General features: G+C 45.4%; 1 protein-coding gene and 1 non-coding gene across 2 annotated transcripts; both read left to right on the top strand.

The window, feature by feature from the left end:
• Positions 1–843: 843 nt before the first annotated feature.
• Positions 844–10,550, top strand: LOC125552710 (serine/threonine-protein kinase EDR1-like). Its single transcript, XM_048716383.1, has 13 exons — positions 844–1,550; positions 2,474–2,896; positions 4,605–4,708; positions 4,869–6,124; positions 6,376–6,416; positions 6,584–6,652; positions 6,765–6,865; positions 7,542–7,620; positions 7,699–7,797; positions 7,896–7,964; positions 8,076–8,125; positions 8,715–8,891; positions 9,004–10,550. The coding sequence occupies exons 1-13, from the start codon at positions 1,122–1,124 to the stop codon at positions 9,140–9,142; spliced, it is 3,036 nt and encodes a 1,011-aa protein (XP_048572340.1). The 5' UTR covers positions 844–1,121; the 3' UTR covers positions 9,143–10,550.
• Positions 10,354–10,550, top strand: LOC125555203. Its single transcript, XR_007304636.1, has one exon. It is a non-coding gene; the product is annotated as a U2 spliceosomal RNA (small nuclear RNA).
• Positions 10,551–11,434: the final 884 nt, after the last annotated feature.

The raw sequence follows: 11,434 nt of genomic DNA, 5'->3' as shown, positions 1-11,434 counted from the left end.
TGTGGAACGTGCTTTTGGTGTGCTTCAATCCCGGTGGGGTATCGTTCGAAACCCTGCACTGTCATGGGATGAAAGGAAGCTTTGAGAGGTGATGACTGCTTGTGTGATCATGCACAACATGATCGTCGATGACGAGCGTGATGAGAGTATCTTCGACCAAGGATTTGACTATCAAGGTGAAAATATTGAGCCCCTGTACCAAGACCCGGCCACATTTGAACAGTTTGCTCAATTCCATCGTGAGATGCGTGATTGGCACTCTCATTTGAATCTTCAAAATGACTTGGTTGAGCACGTGTGGGATCACATTGGCAACCAATAGATATATTGGTCTATTTTATGTTTAGTCAAGACAATTTCGATTTGGTTGTAAAAATATTTTATTAAAGACAATTTTAATTGGGTTGTAAAACTATTTTAATTTTCAGACAAATATTTAGGTTGTAAACTAGTTTTGATGAAAATTTGAGCATTTTTGGCTCTGACGGACAGGATAGGGCAAAAGGATGCGTTCGCGTGGTGGGCGCACGGCCACCGCATACTAGGACACGCCCGAACACGACTCCAAATCGCTACTCAAACGGACAGAATCCGAACAAAACGGACGTCCGTTTGAGATCGCACGGTGGAGTTGGCCTCGGTGCCCCCAGACGACACATGACCGCGCCATGAGACGGGCCCGAGCCCACGACCCGCGGCCGGCTCCCCGCCGTCTGCTGCACTCGCGTCGCAGTCTCCAGTGGCCCCCGCCCCCCGCCGCCGCCCGCCGCCCCCGTGAACTTTACTCGCGTCGTGCTAAACCCGGCGGTTTCGTCGGGTAAACATCCCGGAAACCCGGCCCAAAGCCCCCAGCGGAGGTTACCCCCACAGCACCGCGTTTTCGCAGTCTCCCCCCTCGGAAACATCTGCCCGCTCGCTCGCTTACCGAGCAAGCTTTCCCCACCTTCCCCCGCCCCGTCCCCCTCCTCCTGGCGGTGGCGACGCGATCACGACACGGAGACTTTCTGCCACCCCTCCCCGCCGATCACCGTCGCTCCACGCGCCCCGCGGCCAGCCAGATAAAAACCTGGGGTGGGGAGACTCGGAGCCCCTGGCCGAGCAGGGGATTGCGAGTCGCGGAGATGAAGAACCTGTTCAAGAGCAAGATCAAGTGGCAGCACCGTTCCAACGACGCCTCCTCGTCGCAGCCGCAGTCGTCGTCGACCTCGCCGGCGAGCTCCCCGTCGGGGACGGCGCCCGCGCCCGCGCTGTCCGCGGCGACGCCGACGGCCTCCGCCCCGTCCCCTTCCGCCCCGGTGGCGACGACGCCCACGGCGGGGGTTGGTGGGGGAGGGGGAGGCGCAGCGGGCGGGGACGACTACATGTACTCGGAGGAGGAGTTCCAGATGCAGCTCGCCATGGCGCTGTCGGCGTCCAACAGCGACTGCGCGGGGGACCGGGACAGGGACCAGATCAGGGACGCCAAGCTCATGAGCCTCGGCGGGGGCGACCGCTTCGCCGCCGGACGGGACGACGGCCACACCGCCGACTCGCTCTCCCGCCGCTACTGGGTGAGGCTCCACTCCGCACCGGCGAATTCCATTCGAGCTGAGCTGGAATGCTGAACCGCGCAGTTCTCTAATGAGATAGTAGCACCATTAGGTTGCGGTTGCTTAATTACGCCAGTTTTCAGAATTGACGCACTTAATGTGGAGCAAGATTCATGGTTCAAACAAATGTCGAGCCAGATTCCGGTGGTGCTATTTGCTTGCTAGTTAACCTCCACCATTTACCATTTTAATCCATGATACTACTAAGTTTATCTATCATTGTCTGAATTAGTAAAGTTTTTTAGTTGGAATATAAGTAAAGCTTTTCTGTTCATGTCACTATATTCACATTTAAACTAGGTCAATGGGGGTTGTTGGATAGTAGTGGGCAGTAGCTAGATCTGGATAATTCGCAAAACGGAAGAAGAAGAGTAGCTAGATCTGGTTTGCTGGCAAGCTTCACCTGGGTCCACAGTCAAAATCACATAAGAGGAGAGGTGCTACAAGCTACTGCAGAAGTAGAAAGTAATAAGAAGGCAATATGGATGATTCAGGCCAGAGGTGCTTGTGGTAGCAACAACAGGCTTGCTCGACCACATCAAAGCTATAGATATGCTATTTGTTACTGCTTCCTATTTATAGAGAGAAGACAGATATTGGTGTTCTTTCCTGACCGCAATTCAGCTTACATGCTCAACATTCAACAAAATGTGCTGTCCATTTGTAAAAAATATTCGCTGCTGGATCGCATCTAGCTGTTTTTCTACGTGCTGTTTTGATGTCATTCATATACTTAGTGTGCCAGATGCTATTCACTGCTGCTTTGTTGTTGTAGCTATTCTCCTTGGCTAGGCAAATATCCGCGTCTTTTCCTCTTTGATTTATTAATTAATCTCAAATTCTCTGTGAGTGTATTTACAATTGTGATCCATTCTGATTTCCAGGACTACAACTGCCTCGATTATCATGAGAAAGTTGTCGATGGTTTCTACGACATATTTGACCCCTCCATGGAGGCCTCTAGGCAGGGGAAGATGCCATCACTAGAAGACCTTCAAACAGGCATCGGGGACCTGGGCTTTGAAGTCATCGTAATCAACCGTGCAGTTGATACTGCCTTGCAGGAGATGGAGCAAGTGGCGCAATGCATATTGTTGGACTTCCCTGTTGCAAATATTACACTCCTAGTGCAAAGGATAGCTGATCTTGTTACAGATAATCTAGGTGGACCTGTGAAAGATGCAAATGCTATGCTTGCAAGGTGGTTGGAGACAAGTACTCAGCTGAGAACCTCACTACATACTAGCTTGCTGCCAATTGGCTGCATTAAATTAGGGTTGTCTCGTCACCGTGCCCTACTTTTCAAGGTCAGCTCCCTCCCTCCCTCTCTATGTGTGTATGTCGGGAAGTGCACGTGTAGTGCCCCTTTTGTCCCCTCAGAATTGTAGAACATCTCTCACTCGGCTGAAAACGGAGCGGAAGTGACAGAACTGAGTGCCGCCACATTTGTTTTCGTATTTCTTAGCAGAAGCGGAAACAAATACAGAAATACTGGAGATGATTACGGAAGCAGATATTGCCGGAAACGAATACAGAGCAAATACGATGCGGACACGATACAAAAGCGAAAGTTTGAAAGAACTCGAAAACCTCTTGGACCATACAAAAAAACACAACCAAACCGACAAACTTGTTAGGTTATGCGCCAAAGAAGAGGCAACAAGGTTTGACGGTGAGCAGGCGTGGAGGATGGGAGTGGAAACGTGTAGTCAGGGACGACGATTACAGGAGTAGTGGATGAAGTTTTTGGTGGATATGATTTGGTTGGGCCAAAAATGTATATGGGCTGGCCCATATAGACTAAAGATAAATGCATTTTTTCGCATGTGCGGATACCGAAATTCTGTTTATGCGGGAGTTATGCCGGAACACGCCGTTCCGTTTGCGTTTCAGCTGCTGCTGTATAAATTTTCGTTTCCATTTCTGTGCTCTGTTTCCATTTTATTACGGAATGGACGGGAAGTTTCCGCTCCATTTTCATCCCTCTGCCAGTCTTATTTATACCAGGCGGACCTTTGAAAAGTGCAGTTTTATCAATCTTTAACCAGTTCCTGGTCCATGGCTTGGATAAATATGTTAAGCCCATACCGATAGCCACCCTGATCAGAATGGTAAAACCTAATGCCAATGGACTCACTCACCCACGAAGTTAACCTTGAACCTATGTGTACATTTATTTCACTGTTTGTTGACCGAAGTTAAGTTTAAACACTATCCTTGCTCCATTTCCATCTATTTATCATTGTCAAACCTGGAACTGGGCAACCAATAAATTATATAGACCCCAGGCGGCATCTGCAGCCGGCATTACACAGCTTGACACCAGCACCGGCTTCACATGGATAGAGGTGCCTGGGCCTAACATGTGGCTGTGGCGGAATAGAGGGTATGAAAAGAAACATCTAAGAGATAGTATGATGGTTCCACCGGGCTTTGGTTTGGACAACTTCCATACTTGAACTCTTTTGGTTATTACGATGTGTGCACTCGTAGATAATATCAGTATAAATTTGTTCTCTGTCTAATTTAGGATGTCTTGCTTTAAAAATTAAAATTAGTCAGCATTTTTGCCTGGTATAGAAGGGAGGATCAATCTTCACCTAAAATACTTCCTTCGTTGTTTGACATGTTTAGTTATTTAATAATCACTACATGCCACGTGCTTACCTATGTTATATCTTGTGAAAGAAGTATCTTTGTAGCTTGTTACAAGATTGACTGATGTCACCATGTCTGTGGAAGCATACCAAATTATTGATGTAGTTGGCCATTTGAGTGGGTTATTATGTGTTTACATGTGTTTCTTCATGAGCCTATCAGACAGCAGGAGCAACATCTTGGTACTGTATTCATTACTAATTGATGAATTTCCCCTTTCTGTATAAAAATAAACTGACAGTGCTTAAGAGTCAAGAGCAAATGCAGAAAAACCCAAATATATTGAAGATAGCACTAGATCTGTTCACTTGCCTAACATACATAGCATTCTTATAGCTCATGTGGCTCTTTGTGCAGATTCTTGCTGATAGTGTTGGCATTCCATGCAAACTTGTCAAAGGGAGTAATTACACTGGTGATGAGGATGATGCTGTTAACATAATAAAGGTGGACAAAGAAAGGTATTGACAAGATTGGGCATTGTGATTTATTCACGTCATAGTAATTTCTCAGGGAAACACAATCCAAGTGCATTGTTCATCTGTTACAACTATTGCCGATATATTTTAATTCATTTGTTTTGTCAAATTTGCTAAATAGTTTTTGTGCTGCAACCTGCAGGGAGTTTTTGGTAGATCTGATGGCTGCTCCTGGTGCTCTTATTCCAGCAGATGTCTTAAGTTGGAAGGGCAGTTCGTCAAATTCCAACCATAAACTTGGCCAGAAACCTGGACTGAATCAAATGGCTGGGTCATCAAGTACCATTTATCCTACTCTGGGTGCCAATGCATTGCCACTTGAACATAAAGGTAGCCAAATACCTTTGTTAAACAGTGGTGATTGGATATCGGCCAGTCAATCTGGATACGAGAAAGAGGCGGCCATAACACATTCACAAACCTCTTCCAGTGGTACACCATCTGTTACCGCTGCAGATATTTTTGATGGTTCTTGGACATTAGTTCCTCATGCACAATCGGATGAGCCGTCGACTTCTGCTGGTACATCATCACAGCATAAAGTTGTACCCCCAGGTGGAGAACATCCTGGGGCCAGGAATATAAAACTAAGCCCAGGTCACCAGGAAAATACAGAGTCTAATAACCTATTTGCTGAGCTTAATCCTTTTGGGCGTATTGAGCCAAAGAAAGCTTCAGTACCATTCAACGGGCCAGATAATAGAAACAACGAGTTACAAAGGCGTAGAGAAAATGTAGTCCCTAGCACTGGAAGGCCACAGCAAAGATTGGTTATGAAAAACTGGTCCCCGTACAATGATGTTTCCAACAACAAGCAGTACAACTATGTTCAGGACTCATTTGCACGTAGGAATGTTGGTGATAATGTTGTATCATCGCCGCAGGTGCCACGATCTGCTGCAAATAATATTAATCTTAATATTGGAGCACGCAATGATGGATCACATGCAGTGTCAGCTCACAATAATGACAGTTTTATGGCTGGTTCCTCTGCCATGAAGATGCCTTCTGTAGCTGAGATTGGGAAGGCTGCTGAAATGGCTATGCGTGGTGATTTGAGCAAAGGTCCTACAGGTTCTAGACTGGAGGATCAACCACCATTTGGAAGACATAAATGGGGTGATTCTACTGAACGAAGGGTTCCGACTAATTCAGTTCAGAACCAAGCAAAAGAACGTGAACATAACTTCGACGGAAAGCAAGACCATAAGAAGTTGCCTCCTGATCCAAAGAAATCTCCACTTGACAGATTCATGGATGTGTCGATGCCATCAAGAAATTCAGAATCTGTTTCACCATCCTCTGCCAGGTCACACAGGCTTGATTGCGTGTTCGATGATGTTTCTGAATGTGAAATTCTCTGGGAAGATCTTGTGATTGGTGAACGGATTGGCTTAGGTATTTCTTTGCAACCAAGTTTTGATGTGTTCCTTACTGCCCTTTGCACTAACAAGTTGAACTGACACTCTTAGGTTTAGGGAGAAATATTTATATATTTATATTATACTGTCATACACTGTCAAATTATTAGTGTGGCTCAGTTATGTACTTCTAATCTTTGCGCTATTAAGAGCCAATTTGTTGCGAACTTGCATCTTTGTAGTTCTCCATGAGAAATAATTGAATGAATTGCTTCCTCCTTCCAATAGGTTCATATGGCGAGGTATACCGTGCTGATTGGAATGGAACAGTAAGCAGTTATTTCCCTTTGTTTGTATATCCTGAGATTGGTCCTTTTTACAGGATGTTTCATGCATGAAATGGTCGACATGATTAGAGACCAAATCATGGACCATCTTCACTTTTTCCTTCTTAAGTTGGTTCTGTCAGCGCACTGAACTTTCTGTTAATTTGCAGGAAGTAGCTGTGAAGAAATTCTTGGATCAAGATTTCTATGGCGATGCTTTGGATGAATTTCGAAGTGAAGTAGGTGAAATTATACGTTTTTTTCCAAGAGTACTCAGTGTATACTATATATTCTGGTTTAGTTCATTCTTGATGCACTTCTTTTTGTAATTGCATATATTCTCTTTGCAAGGTGCGGATTATGCGTCGACTGCGTCATCCAAATATCGTTCTCTTTATGGGTGCTGTTACACGCCCTCCAAACTTATCTATTGTATCTGAGTATCTTCCAAGGTATACCAGTTTTGTATCTATCTTATTTTATGCATATCTTGGTATAATCTCATGCTTTTCCTGAATCAAGTTACAACTTAGAAGCAGGGGTGGAGCTAGCTCCTGACCCGGGCAGCTGCCTGGGCTGCTCTGGCTAGTCTCTCTTAAATATTGTTGTTATCTAGGGGATTAGTAGTGATGTTATTGGGGCCAATGGTTGCCAGTGTTCCAGTGAGTAGACCTTGCCCGGGTAGGCTTGCTACGCCACTCTTAGAAGTATCTGGGTACAGATATGATTGAAGAAATTCCTACATGAGAAGTTCCTTTGAACACCTAGCTTTGAATTGGCACCTAATACTGAAGGTGCTACATGCTACTCCCTCCGCCTGGAAATACTTGTCATCAAAATGGATAAAAGGGGATGTATCTAGACGTATTTTAGTTCTAGATACATCTTTTTTTGTCCATTTTGATGACAAGTATTTTCGGACGGAGGGAGTACTTTGTTGAGAAAATACTTCTGTTAGTTGGATTCATAAAATCTGATGAACAGAAGTATTTTGGTTTACTGGAGGTGGCATATGGCTCTAGCATAATGTCATGTAACTTGTGTTCCAGTCTTAAGCAAGTCTAGAATGGATTTATTGGTTCAACTTTGATGGTCCATCCTTGATTTCATTGTTATTTTATTGCTTAGGGGAAGTTTATATAAGATCCTTCACCGTCCTGGCTGCCAAATTGACGAGAAGCGGAGGATTAAGATGGCCATTGATGTGGTATGGAAAAATCTTCCATAATTTTTTGCCATTTTGTTTGTTTGCCCCTGCTTATGTAGATGACTGTTTTCTCATTAGGCCAAGGGCATGAATTGCCTGCACACTAGTGTACCAACAATTGTTCACCGGGATCTTAAATCACCTAACTTGCTGGTCGACAATAATTGGAATGTCAAGGTGTGTTCTCTTTTTGCATTTTAACAATTAGAACTTGATGGCTCGTAGTCATATTAATGTTGGGTTTGGTCTGTTGGTTCACCAATGATATGAGGCAGGTTTGTGATTTTGGACTTTCACGCTTGAAGCACAGCACATTTTTATCATCCAAATCAACTGCTGGAACTGTAAGTAATTAGCACCTCTAATCTGTACTATTACGGGGCGATTTTCAGTTTCTTTAGTCACACTAAATACTTACTAGTTCTTGTTTTTAATCTAAAATTTTATTCCACCAGCCTGAGTGGATGGCACCTGAGGTCTTGCGGAATGAGCAATCAAATGAAAAGTGAGTGATTCTTGATGCATTTCATTCTAACTGTTTTCTTCATGTCCTTGCAAGTCTCGTTTACTTATTCATTCAGAATAGTCCATGTGAAAGAGAGATCTTCCCATTTGAATTGTTGTGTTTTCATTTTTTTCAAGCAAGGGGGGTAACCCTTGCTTTATATGTTAAGAGCATAAACAAAGTAACATTACCCAAGCTTGAACCAGAAAATAACGATAGCTGTCAATTGGCTCCGGTGCCGTTTAGTGTTTACAGAGCAGTATCGTAGACACCACACCAACATTGACATGAAAATAATACTGGATAACAGATCTAACACTGTATTTTGGTACCAGGTGGCAAACCTGGTAAGCTATAAAAACACACACTGTATGTTGGTATATAACGACTATGTGCGTGTGTGACTATCCTTCAAAGGCATGTTCTCAGTTTTGACTCCTAGAGTTGTGATGGGATACAATATTGCTCCTATACTTTAGAAGGACCATTAGTCCTTCAGCTTGTTTCGTTCATCTTCTTTTCCTTTTCTTTTTTCCTCAAGTGGTGTCGCATCTTAGTTAATCTTACTCAACCATTACTGGGAATGCAGGTGTGATGTCTACAGCTTTGGTGTCATCTTGTGGGAGCTGGCAACACTAAGAATGCCGTGGGGTGGGATGAACCCGATGCAAGTCGTGGGAGCAGTTGGCTTCCAGGACCGAAGGCTTGATATCCCCAAGGAAATCGATCCTCTAGTCGCTAGGATCATATGGGAGTGCTGGCAGAAGTAAGTCTGAGTTTCCAGAGCACTCTTTTCTCATATCTTCCTGTTTAGGTCTTAATTGACAACTCAGAAATATGTCGCTGATTCTACTGTTATCTGGTTTATGGATCTCCAGGGATCCGAATCTGCGCCCTTCATTTGCGCAGTTAACAACTGCTCTGAAGACGGTCCAAAGGCTTGTCAGCCCCTCTCCTGCGGAGACGCAGAGCACCCCTGTGCCCCAAGAGATCTGGGTGAACTCCTCTACCCCATGACAGAGGAGAGTTATCGAGGAATTCGTTCATTGCTGCGGCCTGCAAATGTGAGCGCGTTGTATATTAGTTTGAGCGCCCCAGCCCAGATGTGGTAGGCATGTCCTGCCGCCGCGGCAACCATAGAGTATTTACTTACTTACAGAGTGGCCCATGAGGCAACAGTCGGCAGAAGAGAAGAGACCCGCGTTTCGTCTTTCCCGTTGCGTGTGACAACCGGGTGCGAGCCCTCCTCCAGGAAGCTAGTGAATCAGTTAAATTAGTATGTACTCCCTCAGTTACGAAACATATGACGTTTAAGCAATTCAATTTGAACTGCTTAAACGTCATATATTTCATAACGGAGCGAGTAGTATATCTGGCTGTGCTTACTAGTGGATCAGCTAAATTAGTCACACTGTGCTTGTAAAAGATATAGTACACCTGTTCTGTTCATGTTGCTGTCTCGGGCTGTCGCCCACCGGCACTGACTGTTATACATCCGTTAACTTGTGCAGTCCTGAATAACAGGAGACACCACCATGCATGTTGGACGAAGCCGATCGACGTCACCGCCTTGAGCAAAACCCTCTTGGCAGATTACTTGCAGGTTTGTGCGATCGGTCAGCTGGGGACCAGCGTTCGGTTTACTACATCATGCTTTAACATGCTGTGCTCCAAGAACTGGTGCCTATTTTCATCTTTGGACGGCGGATATAACCATAACCCGTGCGTTGACAGATTTGAGATCCTCACATATGTGCAAATGCAACCCTATAACCCGGAAAGATGCTGACCGTCCCCGCTCGCCGCTGTTACTCCTGCTAGCCGTGCGCCGGTGTTGTGCTACATGCACGGTCGCACCACAAGAGGTCGGCACTCGTCGGCCGCTGACCTCTACCCCTACCCACGACACCATTGCCGCATTTTTTTTTTTTGAGAAGCCATTGGCGCAAACTCGATCAACGGAGTTTACCTTCTCAGTCTTGCGTTGCCGCCATCCGAAGATGAAAATAGGCAAGTTCCGCTGTCGGGCCATGCTACGGGAATCAGCAATCCATCTATGTTGGGCCTTATTCAACTACGGCCCAAGTAAACCGACCAGAGCCTCTCGAAACAACGAACGGAACAGAGAGCTGCGCTGCGCTCTCTCGTTTAGTCCCACCTCGCCCAGCCAAGGCGGAGGGGAGTCGAAGACGCGCTATATAAGCAGACCCACGGCAGAAGGGAGAGGCATACCTTTCTCGGCCTTTTGGCTAAGATCAAGTGTAGTATCTGTTCTTATCAGTTTAATATCTGATATGTGGGCCATGTGTCCACAACGATATTAAATTTATTTTTTATGGGGGAGGGCCCACCACAGTAGCTTGCTACTGGGGCCCTTGTGTGTCGCCCAGCCGTTGCACTGCTGGCTGGGCCTGGCGCACCCCAACCAAAGCGAAATGAAAATTTGTTCTTTTGTGCCTGACGGCTTTCTTCAGAATTGAGGACGGCTGAAAGCCTGACATTTTTTAATCATATGATTCAGGTCACCTCTTTTAAAATCACACACTGTCAGAATAAACAGGGCCAATTTTTTTGGTGTCTTAGGAAACCTAGTATCTACTCCTCTTACTCGATTGTTTGTGTGTGCGCCCCAAATCTGTCGACGCACAGGATTCGTTGATTCATTCCTATATCCTCTCCTCTGCTTCTAATCTTCAGAAACCAATGTCGGGGCTTGACATACATGGACATTATCAAAGCTCATCTCGATTACTACATATAAATCGTATGCTTGTTCTAGTACACACCATTAATGTACCCTTAATGTTTTCAATCTTCTGAAACTAATGCAGGGGTTTGGATAACAGACTACAAATATCGTGAGATATAAATAGAAATAGATAACTGAATTTGTGAATAAAAAGTGGAATAGGTATGATACTCTCGCACCATTAAAATGCATACTCATTTTCCAAAAATATCTCTCCACCGCGCAACCTTTTTAGGCCTATAAATACTTCCTCGAAGGAAGAACAGACGCCCTTGCTGCCGCGAGGAGTCTCCACCGCCGCCGCCCTCCGGCAGCAGCCTTGGTCGTCAGTGGTGAGGGGCTCGCCGGATCCACGCGTGTGGATCTTTTTTACTCTCGTAGTTTAGATTTTTAGGCTGTTCATCGTCGGCTTCGGCGGCGGCGATGGTGGCGCTGAATAAAATTTCTTCAGATCCTACTCCAGCGAGGCGATCGGTCTTATGGTTGGGGATGAATTTGAAAATCAATCTGGTCAAGTAAGGATGGCGTGGCGGCGGCGACATCCTCATGGTGGACCTGTG

Source organism: Triticum urartu, chromosome 4, assembly GCF_003073215.2.
Source record: "Triticum urartu cultivar G1812 chromosome 4, Tu2.1, whole genome shotgun sequence".
NCBI classification, from domain to species: Eukaryota; Viridiplantae; Streptophyta; class Magnoliopsida; order Poales; family Poaceae; genus Triticum; species Triticum urartu.
Note: the sequence above shows the minus strand (reverse complement) of the source record. Positions and strands in the feature narration are given on the sequence as shown.

What these genes read in the sequence shown, in the direction of transcription:
- LOC125552710 (XM_048716383.1), top strand. Translation starts at nt 1,122, where the DNA reads ATGAAGAACCTGTTCAAGAGCAAGATCAAGTGGCAGCACCGTTCCAAC. An exon ending in TGGATGAATTTCGAAGTGAA is followed by an intron (nt 6,653 to 6,764) that starts GTAGGTGAAATT and finishes TCTCTTTGCAAG; the next exon opens with GTGCGGATTATGCGTCGACT. An exon ending in ACAATAATTGGAATGTCAAG is followed by an intron (nt 7,798 to 7,895) that starts GTGTGTTCTCTT and finishes GATATGAGGCAG; the next exon opens with GTTTGTGATTTTGGACTTTC.